Source organism: Rattus rattus, chromosome X (genome assembly GCF_011064425.1).
Source record: "Rattus rattus isolate New Zealand chromosome X, Rrattus_CSIRO_v1, whole genome shotgun sequence".
Taxonomy (NCBI): Eukaryota; Metazoa; Chordata; class Mammalia; order Rodentia; family Muridae; genus Rattus; species Rattus rattus.
In genome coordinates, this window is record NC_046172.1 from 58,962,118 (window position 1) to 58,978,481 (window position 16,364).

The following is a 16,364-nucleotide window of genomic DNA, read 5'->3' on the forward strand; positions in this document are numbered from 1 at the left end:
AACCCATAACAGAAAAACTACATCTTGCTAGACATTTCACAAATTTGCAAAATTGCAGTAATTTTTTTTTCAGAATTCCTGGAGAAAAGCTGAGAAAACAGCACACAGGTCATTTTCATTTATTTTCCTGAAAGAGACTCTCACTGTTTGTATGCTTTCTCTTCTGCCCCTAGGTATGCCTTGAATTGTTTAGTCCTCTTGCCTCAGCCTTCCAAGCAATGCTCAGCTCTCTAGTACACCACAACATTTAGATTCATGGATCATTACAATAGCACACTATTATTCTTTCGTAAGTCACTATAAGAAAAAATATAGCCAGAGATACCTTACTGCCTGGTCGGGTGGGCACTCCTGAGGCTGCAGAGCGGAAGAGACCACCAACACTGCCCACCCCTGCCCACATCCCTGACCCAAGAGGAAACTGTACAAGGCCTCTGGGTTCCTGTGGGGGAGGGCCCAGGAGCAGCAGGAGCCCTGCCTGAGACACCGCCAGATCCTGAAGGAAACAGATCGCAGGAAAACACCGGAGGCCATCTGGAATGCCTGGTGCACGGAGGCTCCCGGAAGAGGCGGCGCAGATCTTCCCGGTCGCTGCCACCGCGGAGAGCCCGTGGGGCAGAACCCCGCGAGCGAACTCGAGCCTCGGGGCCACAGGTAAGACTAACTTATCTGCTGCAAGTGACTTGCCTGGTGGAATCGGGACAACAGAGGCAGAATCCCTCTAGGACCAGGCACGTCCTGTGTTTACCGGAAGTCCCACACCCGCGGATCCCGGCCCGCAGCAGCTCTCTGCTCCCAGAACCCGTGGGAGAGATACCTTACTGCCTGGTCGGGTGGGCACTCCTGAGGCTGCAGAGCAGAAGAGACCACCAACACTGCCCACCCCTGCCCACATCCCTGACCCAAGAGGAAACTGTACAAGGCCTCTGGGTTCCTGTGGGGAAGGGCCCAGGAGGAGCAGCCTGAGACACCGCCGGATCCTGAAGGAAACAGACCGGAGGAAAATACCGGAGGCCATCTGGAACCCTGGTGCACGGAGGCTCCCGGAAGAGGCGGCGCAGATCTTCCCGGTCGCTGCCACCGCGGAGAGCCCGTGGGCAGAACCCCGCGAGCGAACTCGAGCCTCGGGGCCACAGGTAAGACTAACTTATCTGCTGCAAGTGACTTGCCTGGTGAACTCAAGGCACAGGTCCACAGGAACAGCTGAAGACCTGTAGAAAGGAAAAACTACACGCCCGAAAGCAGAACACTCTGTCCCCATAACTGACTGAAAGAGAGGAAAACAGGTCTACAGCACTCCTGACACACAGGCCTATAGGACAGTTTAGCCACTGTCAGAAATAGCAGAACAAAGTAACACTAGAGATAATTTGATGGCGAGAGGCAAGCGCAGGAACCCAAGCAACAGAAACCAAGACTACATGGCACCACCGGAGCCCAATTCTCCCATCAAAACAAACATGGAATATCCAAACACACCAGAAAAGCAAGATCTAGATTCAAAATCATATTTGATCATGATGCTGGAGAACTTCAAGAAAGACATGATGAACTCCCTTAGAGAACAAGTAGAAGCCTACAGAGAGGAATCGCAAAAATGCATGAAAGAATTCCAGGAAAACATAAATAAACAAGTAGAAGCCCATACAGAGGAGACACAAAAATCCCTGAAAGAATTAAAGGAAAACACAATCAAACAGTGGAAGGAAATAAAAATGGAAATAGAAGCAATCAAGAAAGAACACATGGAAACAACCCTGGATATAGAAAACCAAAAGAAGAGACAAGGAGCTGTAGATACAAGCTTTACCAACAGAATACAAGAGATGGAAGAGAGAATCTCAGGAGCAGAAGATTCCATAGAAATCATTGACTCAACTGTCAAAGATAATGTAAAGCGGAAAAAGCTACTGGTCCAAAACATACAGGAAATCCAGGACTCAATGAGAAGATCAAACCTAAGGATAATAGGTATAGAAGAGAGTGAAGACTCCCAGCTCAAAGGACCAGTACATATCTTCAACAAAATCATAGAAGAAAACTTCCCTAACCTAAAAAAAGAGATACCCATAGGCATACAAGAAGCCTACAGAACTCCAAATAGATTGGACCAGAAAAGAAACACCTCCCGTCACATAATAGTCAAAACACCAAACGCACAAAATAAGGAAAGAATATTAAAAGCAGTAAGGGAAAAGGTCAAGTAACATATAAAGGCAGACCTATCAGAATCACACCAGACTTTTCCAGAAACTATGAAGGCCAGAAGATCCTGGACTGATGTCATACAGACCCTAAGAGAACACAAATGCCAGCCCAGGCTACTGTATCCTGCAAAACTCTCAATTAACATAGATGGAGAAACCAAGATATTCCATGACAAAACCAAATTTACACAATATCTTTCTACAAATCCAGCACTACAAAGGATAATAAATGGTAAAGCCCAACATAAGGAGGCAAGCTATACCCAAGAAGAGGCAAGAAACTAATCGTTTTGGCAACAAAACAAAGAGAAGAAAAGCACACAAACATAACACATCCACGTATGAATATAACAGGAAGCAATAATCACTATTCCTTAATATCTCTCAACATCAATGGCCTCAACTCCCCAATAAAAAGACATAGATTAACAAACTGGATACGCAACGAGGACCCTGCATTCTGCTGCCTACAGGAAACACACCTCAGAGACAAAGACAGACACTACCTCAGAGTGAAAGGCTGGAAAACAACTTTCCAGGCAAATGGTCGGAAGAAGCAAGCTGGAGTAGCCATTCTAATATCAAATAAAGTCAATTTTCAACTAAAAGTCATCAAAAAAGATAAGGAAGGACACTTTATATTTATCAAAGGAAAAATCCACCAAGATGAACTCTCAATCCTAAATATCTATGCCCCAAATACAAGGGCACCTACATACGTAAAAGAAACCTTACTAAAGCTCAAAACACACATTGCACCTCACACAATAATAGTAGGAGACTTCAACACCCCACTCTCATCAATGGACAGATCATGGAAACAGAAATTAAACAGAGACGTAGACAGACTAAGAGAAGTCATGAGCCAAATGGACTTAACGGATATTTATAGAACGTTCTACCCTAATACAAAAGGATATACCTTCTTCTCAGCTCCTCATGGTACTTTCTCCAAAATTGACCATATAATTGGTCAAAACGGCCTCAACAGGTACAGAAAGATAGAAATAATCCCATGCGTGCTATCGGACCACCACGGCCTAAAGCTGGTCTTCAATAACAATAAGGGAAGAATGCCCACATATACGTGGAAATTGAACAATGCTCTACTCAATGATAACCTGGTCAAGGAAGAAATAAAGAAAGAAATTAAAAACTTTTTAGAATTTAATGAAAATGAAGGTACAACATACCCAAACTTATGGGACACGATGAAAGCTGTGCTAAGAGGAAAACTCATAGCGCTGAGTGCCTGCAGAAAGAAACAGGAAAGAGCATATGTCAGCAGCTTGACAGCACACCTAAAAGCTCTAGAACAAAAAGAAGCAAATACACCCAGGAGGAGTAGAAGGCAGGAAATAATCAAACTCAGAGCCGAAATCAACCAAGTAGAAACAAAAAGGACCATAGAAAGAATCAACAGAACCAAAAGTTGGTTCTTTGAGAAAATCAACAAGATAGATAAACCCTTAGCCAGACTAACGAGAGGACACAGAGAGTGTGTCCAAATTAACAAAATCAGAAATGAAAAGGGAGACATAACTACAGATTCAGAGGAAATTCAAAATATCATCAGATCTTACTATAAAAGCCTATACTCAACAAAACTTGAAAATCTGCAGGAAATGGACAATTTCCTAGACAGATACCAGGTACCGAAGTTAAATCAGGAACAGATAAACCAGTTAAACAACCCCATAACTCCTAAGGAAATAGAAGCAGTCATTAAAGGACTCCCAACCAAAAAGAGCCCAGGTCCAGACGGTTTAGTGCAGAATTCTATCAGACCTTCATAGAAGACCTCATACCAATATTATCCAAACTATTCCACAAAATTGAAACAGATGGAGCACTACGAACTCCTTCTATGAAGCCACAATTACTCTTATACCTAAACCACACAAAGACCCAACAAAGAAAAGAGAACTTCAGACCAATTTCCCTTATGAACATCGACCTTAAAAATACTCAACAAAATTCTGGCAAACCGAATCCAAGAGCACATCAAAACAATCATCCACCATGATCAAGTAGGTTTCATCCCAGGCATGCAGGGATGGTTTAATATCTGGAAAACCATCAACGTGATCCATTATATAAACAAACTGAAAGAACAAAACCACATGATCATTTCATTAGATGCTGAGAAAGCATTTGACAAAATTCAACACCCCTTCATGATAAAAGTCCTGGAAAGAATAGGAATCCAAGGCCCATACCTAAACATAGTAAAAGCCATATACAGCAAACCAGTGGCTAACATTAAACTAAATGGAGAGAAACTTGAAGCAATCCCACTAAAAATCAGGGACTGGACAAGGCTGCCCACTCTCCCTACTTATTCAATATAGTTCTTGAAGTTCTAGCCAGAGCAATCAGACAACAAAAAAGGAGGTCAAGGATACAGATCGGAAAAGAAGAAGTCAAAATATCACTATTTGCAGATGATATGATAGTATATTTAAGTGATCCCAAAAGTTCCACCAGAGAACTACTAAAGCTGATAAACAACTTCAGCAAAGTGGCTGGGTATAAAATTAACTCAAATAAATCAGTAGCCTTCCTCTACACAAAAGAGAAGCAAGCCGAGAAAGAAATTAGGGAAACGACACCCTTCATAATAGACCCAAATAATATAAAGTACCTCGGTGTGACTTTAACCAAGCAAGTAAAAGATTTGTACAACAAGAACTTCAAGACTCTGAAGAAAGAAATTGAAGAAGACCTCAGAAGATGGAAAGATCTCCCATGCTCATGGATTGGCAGGATTAATATAGTAAAAATGGCCATTCTGCCAAAAGCGATCTACAGATTCAATGCAATCCCCATCAAAATACCAATCCAATTCTTCAAAGAGTTAGACAGAACAATTTGCAAATTCATCTGGAATAACAAAAAACCCAGGATAGCTAAAACTATGCTCAACAATAAAAGGACTTCTGGGGGAATCGCTATCCCTGAACTCAAGCAGTATTAGAGAGCAATTGTGATAAAAACTGCATGGTATTGGTACAGAGACAGACAGATAGACCAATGGAATAGAATTGAAGACCCAGAAATGAACCCACACACCTATGGTCACTTGATTTTTGACAAAGGAGCCAAAACCATCCAATGGAAAAAAAGATAGCATTTTCAGCAAATGGTGCTGGTTCAACTGGAGGTCAACATGTAGAAGAATGCAGATCGATCCATGCTTATCACCCTGTACAAAGCTTAAGTCCAAGTGGATCAAGGACCTCCACATCAAACCAGACACACTCAAACTAATAGAAGAAAAACTAGGGAAGCATCTGGAACACATGGGCACTGGAAAAATTTCCTGAACAAAACACCAATGGCTTATGCTCTAAGATCAAGAATGGACAAATGGGATCTCATAAAACTGCAAAGCTTCTGTAAGGCAAAGGACACTGTGGTCAGGACAAAACGGCAACCAACAGATTGGGAAAAGATCTTTACCAATCCTACAACAGATAGAGGCCTTATATCCAAAATATACAAAGAACTCAAAAAGTTAGACCGCAGGGAGACAAATAACCCTATTAAAAAATGGGGTTCAGAGCTAAACAAAGAATTCACAGCTGAGGAATGCCGAATGGCTGAGAAACACCTAAAGAAATGTTCAACATCTTTAGTCATCAGGGAAATGCAAATCAAAACAACCCTGAGATTTCACCTCACACCAGTGAGAATGGCTAAGATCAAAAACTCAGGTGACAGCAAATGCTGGCGAGGATGCGGAGAAAGAGGAACACTCCTCCATTGTTGGTGGGGTTGCAGACTGGTACAACCATTCTGGAAATCAGTCTGGAGGTTTCTCAGAAAATTGGACATTGAACTGCCTGAGGATCCAGCTATACCTCTCTTGGGCATATACCCAAAAGATGCCCCAACATATAAAAAAGACACGTGCTCCACTATGTTCATCGCAGCCTTATTTATAATAGCCAGAAGCTGGAAAGAACCCAGATGCCCTTCAACAGAGGAATGGATACAGAAAATGTGGTACATCTACACAATGGAATATTACTCAGCTATCAAAAACAACGACTTTATGAAATTATTGGGCAAATGGTTGAACTGGAAAATATCATTCTGGAGTGAGCTAACCTAATCACAGAAAGACATACATGGTATGCACTCACTGATAAGTGGCTATTAGCCCAAATGCTTGAATTACCCTAGTGGCCTAGAACAAATGAAACTCAAGACGGATGATCAAAATGTGAAGGCTTCACTCCTTCTTTAAAAGGGGAACAAGAATACCCTTGGCAGGGAAGAGAGAGGCAAAGATTAAAACAGAGACTGAAGGAACACCCATTCAGAGCCTGCCCCACATGTGGCCCATACACATAGAGCCACCCAATTAGACAAGATGGATGAAGCAAAGAAGTGCAGACCGACAGGAGCCGGATGTAGATCGAACCTGAGAGACACAGCCAGAATACAGCAAATACAGAGGCGAATGCCAGCAGCAAACCACTGAACTGAGAACGGGGCGCCCGTTGAAGGAATCAGAGAATGAACTGGAAGAGCTTGAAGGGGCTCGAGACCCCATATGTACAACAATGCCAAGCAACCAGAGCTTCCAGGGACTAAGCCACTACCTAAAGACTATACATGGACTGACCCTGGACTCTGACCTCATAGGTAGCAATGAATATCCTAGTAAGAGCACCAGTGGAAGGGGAAGCCCTGGGTCCTGCTAAGACTGAACCCCCAGTGAACTAGACTGTTGGGGGGAGGGCGGCAATGGGGGGAGGGTTGGGAGGGGGAACACCCATAAGGAAGGGGAGGGGGGAGGGGGAAGTTTACACGGAAAACGTACATAAGAAATACTCAAGTTAATAAAAAAAAAAAAAAAAAATAAAAAAAAAAAAAAAAAAAAAAAAAAAAAAGAAAAAATATAGCCATTACCACACTTAAAACTATTAGGCCAGCTCTAGTAGGCCACAAGAACTGTTACAGAACTAAGTGCTCAAGCTTAGCAGTCTATGATATTCAAAACCTTTGCTTAATTGAAAACAGCAGGTTCAACAGTTTTGGTGGTACATGCTGCTTATAATCCCAGCACTTGGGAGGCAAAGACAAGCCAAAGGCTTGAAACTCATATAGGCTACATTGCAAGACCCTGTCTTAGAAAAAAAAGAGCATTAAAAAAAGTTGTGTATGGTGGTATGTGCCTTTAATCCTAGCACACAGGAAGCAAAAAGGCAGGTGATAGGTTCAGTGCTGAAGGATATTTGATCACACTGTGAACCCCAAGATTGTGTTATAGTGTAGCTCAGCCTTTAGCACACACCTTTAGTCCCAAACAATAAAGATAAAGTTACTTGGTAGAAGGCACCCATGTTTGAAAGTGATATCTAATTGAGTGGCAGACAAAGTGACAAATCGGAGAAAGGTATGACCAACTCCCATGAAAAGAGAGGAAAGGGAAGCTACTTAAGGGGCTGTGAGAAAGGAAGGAGGCATTTTATCTGGGAGAGTTTTACAGAGACAGGTTGAAGATACACAGGTAAAGATAGACATGGCAAAGAATAAGAAGGCAGAAGATTAGAACATACTGCCAAAGTTAGTATGAGGCCAAGCAGAGTAATTCAGGAGAGGCCAAGAGAGAGAAGCCAGATTGAATCAGTCAGCTTGGAGAAGAGTTTAAGTCAGAACAGCTGAGTTGAACCAGCAAGTGAGAGCTCAGAACTAGAAAGGGTGAACTCGTTCAGCTAGGTAAGATTGTAAAGAGGCTAGAAGGCCTGGGTTAGCAGACTGAAGCAATAAACTTCTGAGACAATAATTCCATCAGGTAAATAAAAGATACTTTTACAATTCAGGGCCAGCTGGGTGTCCATGGTGAGTTCAAGGCCAGCCAGAGTTCCACAGTAAAACCTCGTCTTTAAAAACAGGCCTAGGAAGCAAAGAAGTGCAGACCGACAGGAGCCAGATGTAGATCGCTCCTGAGAGACACAGCCAGAATACAGCAAATACAGAGGCGAATGCCAGCAGCAAACCACTGAACTGAGAATAGGACCCCCGTTGAAGGAATCAGAGAAAGAACTAGAAGAGCTTGAAGGGGCTCGAGACCCCATATTTACAACAATGCCAAACAACCAGAGCTTCCAGGGACTAAGCCACTACCTAAAGACTATACATGGACTGACCCTGGACTCTGACCTCATAGGTAGCAATGAATATCCTAGTAAGAGCACCAGTGGAAGGGGAAGCCCTGGGTCCTGCTAAGACTGAACCCCCAGTGAACTAGACTGTTGCGGGGAGGGTGGGGAGGGGAACAACCATAAGGAAGGGGAGGGGGGATGTTTGCCTGGAAACCGAAAGGGAATAACACTTTAAAATGTATATAAGAAATACTCAAGTTAATAAAAACAAAAAAAACAAAAACAAAAAACAAAAAAAACAGGCCTAGGTACTCTAGCAGTATTATTACAGACAGTGCCTGATATTCCAGATATCCTACCACCTAATTACATTTTTTAGGTGACATCCTCTTCATTTGCAATATCTGGTAGAGCATGGATACCTGTGGCCCAGAATATAGGAGATGGATACAGGAGGATTATCAAAAGTTTGAGGCCAGTGTACCCCCACATAGCAAGTTCAAGATTAGCAGGGCTACCTCATTCCAAAATACAAAAATAGTATCTGAGTGCTGGAGACAGAGTTTAATGATAAAGTATTAGTCTTGCATGTCCAAGACCACTAGTTCAAAATAAAACATGTCCAGGAAACCTTCCTATTCTAGCTTAAACTTTCTACAGTACTGAGTCAACATACTTGTTCTGTAGGTCAAAGATGCGCTGACATTCCTCTTTGTAACGTTCTTGATGCTCAGCCACAGAAAACCTTGATCCACGAGCAAATTTACTCATGGGCCCCTCTCCGGAACGAGCCTGTTCTGTTGACATTGTGCGTACCACATCAATAACTTCCCAGCGGGACAACTTTTTAATCTGAGAGAAACACAGAACTATATATATATAACGCATTCAAGGATGTTAAAGGACAAAACAGGGCCATAATTAGAAACATAGGGGAAAAAAACCAAAGCCTAAAAAAAAATTTAGAAAGTTTTGGTAACATATTTAGGACCTATCACGATCTACACCATATAAAAACCCCAAATGGTTCTTTGTAACACCTTCCTACCTGTTCTATCTGCATACAAAGCCTCTTATTAAGAATCTTCCTCTTCTAAACCTACCTCTTCCTCAGGCACACCAAATTTACGAAGAAGTTGCTTGGCATTTTTCAAAGATAGGCGACGAAGGTCTGCATCTGTTCCTGTGACTGTTTTCTTCACTGGCTGAGGCTCCTTATCATCCTGTGTCAAACAGAAACAAGTAAGAATCTGAGCTGACCTCCTAACAGTAAGCTTTGATGCCATTCTGGAAAATGAAGCATTTCCATGCCCTCCACTCTTCATTTCTACTGCTCAAACCTCATTCCTTCCTTGATTTCTAGACTCTCACCTTCTGCTGTGTTGGTTTGTTTGGAATCTTCACATAGGAGAACCCTTCACCACAACCTGTAGGATCTGCTACTCCAGTCACCTCCAGGAGACATTTGCCCTTCATGGCAGCAATGAAAGCCCTTGTAGTATTCCAAGGAGCAGTACGAACCTGAGATAAAGGAAAGGATTCTCAGGGTTGTGGGAAACAATGTTCCATACCTACTACCTAAAAAGATTTTCATGATTTCTTAAATTATCAATGTAAATATAGTGGCTATCCAATTATCGGCTCTTTTCTATGGTACTTATATCATGATATTAAATAGAGACTCAGAGTGTAATCAGGATAGGGAATATGAGGAAACGATGTTCTTCAGTCCATTATCCATATAGGACTTCAGTAGGTAGTGTTGTACCCACACTCATAATGCTCATAGTTAGAAGGACAATTGCATTTGATTGTAATTCAGATGGCTTCCTTATTCTGATTTTTTATAATAGGGTCTATAGCCCAGGTTGGCCTGAAACTCCCTCAGTAGGAAAGCTTATCCTTAAATATCTGATCTCCCTGCTTTGAGAGTGATGGGATTACAGATGTGTGCCATCTTGCTAGCCCAAAACCTTACTTTTAAAAGAGATAACGAGAAGCACTGATTAAAAAAGAGTGTTGAGGGGCTGGGGATTTAGCTCAGTGGTAGAGCGGCCCTAGCAAGCACAAGGCCCTGTTGGGTCCCCCAGCTCGAAAAAAAAAAAAAAAAAAAAGAGTGTTGAGAGCCAGAGATGGCTCAGTGACTAAAAGCATTTGGTGTACAATAACAAGGACTAGAAATTGGATCCAAGCACCCACATAAGAAGCCCCATGTTCACAAACACCTGAAACTTCAGCTCTAAGGGATCTATGTGATCCCCTTTTGTATTCTGTACAGAAGCACACACATACATACACTAATAAATAAATCTTTAAAAGTTTTCTTTGAATTAAGAAAAAGTACAGAGCTGGGTATGGTGGCACACCTTTAATCCAAGCACTTGGGAAGCAGAGGCAGAGAGATCTCTGTGAGTTCTAGGCCAGCCTGGTCTACGTCTAAGTTCCAGAAAACAGCAAGAATGACATAAAGCAAACCCCTGCTGAAAGAAGGGAGGGAGGGAGGGAAGGGAAGAAGGAAGGAAAGAAGGAAGAGGGAGAAGGGGGGAAAGGAGAAAAATAAAGAAAAGGGAAGAAAAATATAATGCAAGCTGGAGATAAGGTTCAGACGTTAAGAAACTTACTGCTTTCAGAAGACCTGGGTTCAGTTACAAATGCCCACATAAGGTAGCTTACAACTAGTCACCTGTAAAAGTCCACCTACAGAGAGATCCAATGTTGCTAATCTTCAACAGGCACCTACACTCACCTACTTTTTTAAAAAAAAAGATTTATCTTATATATGTGAGTACACTGTTACTCTCTTCAGAGACAACAGAATAGGGCATCAGATTCCATTACAGACATTACAGATGGTTGTGGGCCACCATGGGGTTGCTGGGAAATTGAACTCAGGATCTTTGGAAGAGCAGTCAGTGTTCTTTTTTTTTTTTTTTTTTTTTTTCTTTTTTTTTTTCTGAGCTGGGGCCCAAACCCAGAGCCTTGCGCTTCCTAGGCAAGCGGCTCTACCACTGAGCTAAATCCCCCAACCCCAAGAGTCAGTGTTCTTAACTGCTGAGCCATCTCTCCCAGTCCCAACATTCACCTACTTATGTGCACATACCCACACACAGACATATAATTAACAATAAAAAATCTATAAGCTGGGCAGCGGTGGTATACTCCTTTAATCCCAGCACTCAGGAAGCAGAGAGGCAGGCAGATCTCTGAGTTCCAGGCCAGCCAGGTCTACAGGGTGAGTTTCAGGGCAGCCAAGGCTACACAGAGAAACACTGTCTCAAAAACCAGCAAACCAAACAAACAAACAAATAAGAGTTACTGCGCATGTTGGTATGTCTGTACTTTCAACACTTGGGAGACAGAGGTAGGAAAATTTAAAATTCTAGGCTAGACTGGGTTACTAGCAACATTCTGTCTCAGAAAAAAAAAAGTAAAATCTTACTTCATCATCAATCTTCATCTGGAAATCTTCTTCATTTTCTTCCTCAGGAGCAAAGAAGGACTTCTCTCCATAGCCAGCATCCTGAAAGAAGACAATTCTATGCATAAATATGGTCAAATGAACAAAACATAAGTTTTTTTCCAAAAACAGTTTTTCTGAATAACAAATATAAACTACCAAAAAATATTCTGCACAGAAAATAGATTCTGTAATTTTTAATGTATATATTACTGTTGAGCACCCTTGATAACTTTGAACTACTAGAAGACAGACCAAATTCCAAGGAATTTGCTGCTTTAGTTCAGAGGCAAAATTCTTGCTTAACATGTGCATGGTCCTAGATTCAAACAAGTTTTTTTTTCCTAGAATCTTTTAAAAAATTAATTTATATTTTATCGTATGTGCATCGGTGTTTGTCCTGCATGTATGCCCTGTGTGAAGGCATCAGATCCCTGGAACAGTAGTTGTGAGCTGCCATGTGGGTGCTGGGAACCCACGACCTTTGGAGAAGCAGCCAGTGCTCTTAACCATTGAGCCATCCCTACATTCCCCACACAAAAAAGTTTTCAAGGAACTTATGTGGACATGTAGATAGCTTAGGGCACGTTTTCTTTTCTTTTTTTTTTTTCCTTCATCTGTGACTCCAGACAGGATCCAAAGAGGAGGTGCAGTTTTCCTCTCTGGGTTTTATGGAGACTTCCTTTATCCTTCTGTGTTAGCCTCTTAAAGTACTGCAACAACCTTAAAAGGGCACATGAAAGGGCATAGGGCACATTTTCAAACCAAACAATCTAAAGTAAAGATAAAGAGAAATTCTAACTATGGAATTTTCTGTTTTGGCCTTTGTGGTGGTCTGGATGAAAACGACCTCCATAAGCACACAGGGAGTGGCACTATTAGATGTGGCTGTATTAGAGGTGTGGCCTTGTTGGAGAAAATGAGTCAGTGGAAGTGGGCTTTGAGGTCTCAAATGCTGAAGCCAACCCCATGTCATGCTGTCTTCCTGTTGTCTGCCAACCTGGATATAGAACTTCCAGCTACCTCTTTAGTGCCTGCATGCCACCATGCTTCCTGCCATGATGACAACGGACTAAACCTCTGAACTGTAAGCCAGCCCCAATTACTCATTGTCCTTTATAAATGTTTCCATGGTCATGGTATCCCTGCAGAGCAGCAGAAGCCCTAACTAAGACAGCCTTCCTTATATGCGTACATCTCTAAACCATACTTTCAGCTATCACCTCTGCCTACCTGGAAATCTATAAAGGCCTTTCCCTGCTTGTTTTCCACAACAGTTATCACTCAAATGTGCTATCATTTTCAAAGCAAGGCAGTATGATTTAAGTCCCTCACAGGGCCTCACATTGCCATTTAGGTACATTTAGCTTTCCTTAGAATCCATTAACACACAGGAAGTACCTAATACAGTTTAATAATAGTAACTATCATCTCTACAGTACTCTTCTTTATGAAAAGAAATATAGACATAAGCAGTGCCTAACAAGAAGAGGTTTACCTTTAGTCTCTGTTCTGCAGCTATCATGCTATAATAAGCACAGCACTGTTCTGGAGAGACCATAGCTCTGATCTCCTCTTCCGTTGGTAAACGAAAATCAGACTTCAGCACCCACCAGTTTGAATCCATCCCTGGAAAAGATTCAGGGAAAACTGTTCTGAATTCTAAAGACCCCAAAATAACAGTATAGTTAACTGACACTGAAACAAGAAATGCCCTAGATATGACACCGCTGCCAGGTTTCTTACATCTTTCTTTTTTTTAAAGATTTATTTTATTTATTATATGTAAGTACACTATAGCTGTCTTCAGACACACCAGAAGAGGGCATCAGATCCCATTACAGTTGGTTATGAGCCGCCATGTGTTGCTGGAAATTTAACTCAGGACCTCTGGAAGAGCAGCCAGTGCTCTTAACTGCTAAGCCATCTCTGCAGCCCAGTTTCTCACATCTTAATACATGCAAATACTCACGTGGACTATACTAGCAACCAATTATCATCAAATTATCAAAGTCTCTAGTTACAAGGTTTAGTACCTTCTCCTTTTAACAGACATCAATTTATATTCTATTAGCTATGATTTCTTTTAACTGAATGTCATTAATTTTTTTTTTTTTTTTTGGTTCTTTTTTTCGGAGCTGGGGACCGAACCCAGGGCCTTTCGCTTCCTAGGCAAACGCTCTACCACTGAGCTAAATCCCCAACCCCGTCATTAATTCTTTAGGATTATGAGAGCATCAGAGAAGACAAGAAGTCACACTGATGACCTGTACGTTTGAAGTCAGCACAGAGCTTTAGCCTCTTCCGGATGCTGCTTTCTGAATGTGAAGGAAAGGCTTTCTTTATATCTTCCATCCGTATCCTCCGCGGCCTATCTTTACTCTTCCAAAAGAGCCGGTAAATAAAAACCTGTCCAATAAGCCAAATACATTTTATTATATAAAGGATAAAAACCCTCACCAGGGTGCCTTCTCCAACTCAAATATGTTTTCATCTATTAGCATGTGCATCTTAGCCCAACTCCCATACTCCCACCTTACCTGCAGAAAGTCTCTGATGTGTGTATTGGCCCTTTTGGAGTTAGGACCAGGAACTTCAAACAAGGGACACTGCTGGCCCACAACAAAAATATCCACCAATTCTCGAATATAGTAACCCTGCCTTGTCCGAATGATCAGGAAGTCAGACTCTGGCATCTTATGAAGATAAATTGGAGCACGAAAAAGGTTGTTTTCAAATGCCTAATGAAGGTAAACCACAAAAGTTATTTACAGAGAATCCCCAAAAAATTTAGTCAATGATTAAAAATGGAAAAGCTTACTTTGATCTATATGCATTAGCTCTAAAGTCTGTAAGATGAGCAAAATATGGAATATCAAACAGTTTTTTTTTTTAGTTTTTTTAATGCACTGTCTTTTAGAACCTAACAGATAAAAAGGAAGAAAAACTTTAAAAATATAGTCAGGAATAGTAGTGTGTGCTTTTAATCCCAGCATTCCAGAGGCTGAGGCAGGAGAATCAAGGCCATCCATGGCTACACAGTGAGTTCCAGGCCATCCTGAGCTATGGCGGGAAACTGTCTCTCAAAAAAAATTGAGTCAAAGCTGGATGTAATAACATATTCTGTAATTCTAGCCCTTGTTAGAAACAGGAAGATTAGGATTCAAGATCAGCCTTGACTACACAGTGAATCTGAGGCCAGCCTGACTATATGAGGACTCTCCCTCTCCCACAAAAAGAAAAAAAATGGGGCTGGGTGATGGTTCAGCAGGTAAAGTGCTTATTGCACAAGCATGAAGACCAGCACTCACATAAAAAGCTGAGCACAGAGGTATATGCCTATAATCCCAGTGGTAGCAAGAAATGGAATAGTGGGGACAAGACGACCCTATAAAGCCTGCCGTACAACTCTTCTATGCAAAACTGCACTCCAAGATCTATGAGAGGCAGATGGTATCTCAAGAATAAGCAACAAGTAATAGAAGGAGACAACTGACAATGATCTCTGGCTTCCATACATGGATATAAAATATGTACATATACACACAAACTAATTAACTAGCTAACTAATTAATTAGTGGTATTGGAGGAAAAGGTATTGTAACACATAAGTTCCAGCACTTGAAAAGCAGAAGTGGGCTGGAGAGATGACTCAGTGGTTAAGAGCACTGACTGCTCTTCCAGAGGTCCCAAGTTCAATTCCCAGCAACCACATGGTGGCTCACAACCATCTGTAGTGAGATCTGGTACCCTCTTCTGTGTGTCTGACAACAGCGACAGTGGACTCACATACATAAAATAAATAAATTTTAAAGGAAATACAAAGAAAAGCAGAAGCAAGGGGATCAAGAGTTCAAGGCCATCCTTGACCACAAAGCAAATTTGAAGGCAACAGAGGCTATATGAAAGAGACCTTGACTCAAAAGAAGAAGTGAAGACAGGTGGGTGTCGGAGCACCTTCATAGAAGCAGGGGGAGGGGAGATGGGATAGTGGGGAACCAGGAAAGGAGATAAAATTTGAAACGTAAATACATAAAATATCCAAGGGAAAAAAAGAAGTGAAAAAAATTATACAGTTTAAATTCAGAAGAAATAACCTTTGCCAGTCACTGTATGAAGTCATAAAAGTCAAAGTTTCTGAGCTTAAGTTTCCTTAGCTGTAAAATGCAGGATATTTAAAATGCCTATACTTCATAGGACTATTATGAAAAGCTTTAAAAATACAATAATATATTCCTAACCTGCAGTTTCACTTACGAGAGGTGAGGACAAAATAATTTAGGGGGATAAGGTCTCACAGAAGACCAGGGAGGCATCTTTCCTGTATCACTCAAACTGTTGAGTACTAGGATTATAGGCATATACCATCATACCTGGCTTCAGAATATTTTTTACAAATTAGTTAATTAATTATAAATGAAACAAAAACAATGAAGCAAAGTATGCTAAAAGGACAGAATAAACAAAAACATAGGAGAGCAGAGGATGTAAATATTTGAGATAGAAGCAGAAGCTAGATAGGAAATCAACTATTACAAGCTTTGAATCTAAAGAAAAGTAACCACCACCACCAAAAAGTCCTAA

General features: G+C 41.4%; 1 protein-coding gene and 1 non-coding gene across 2 annotated transcripts in view; both read right to left on the reverse strand.

Annotated features, from left to right (window-relative positions):
- Taf1 (TATA-box binding protein associated factor 1) overlaps positions 1 to 16,364 on the reverse strand; it is a 97,191-nt gene that overhangs the window by 55,488 nt on the left and 25,339 nt on the right. The window contains 7 exon segments of the mRNA XM_032889549.1: positions 9,000 to 9,175; positions 9,427 to 9,546; positions 9,695 to 9,844; positions 11,763 to 11,843; positions 13,279 to 13,409; positions 14,048 to 14,189; positions 14,321 to 14,521. Coding sequence (XP_032745440.1) covers positions 9,000 to 9,175; positions 9,427 to 9,546; positions 9,695 to 9,844; positions 11,763 to 11,843; positions 13,279 to 13,409; positions 14,048 to 14,189; positions 14,321 to 14,521 — 1,001 coding nt within the window.
- On the reverse strand, positions 12,396 to 12,516 carry LOC116889537. Its single transcript, XR_004386472.1, has one exon. It is a non-coding gene; the product is annotated as a small nucleolar RNA SNORA26 (small nucleolar RNA).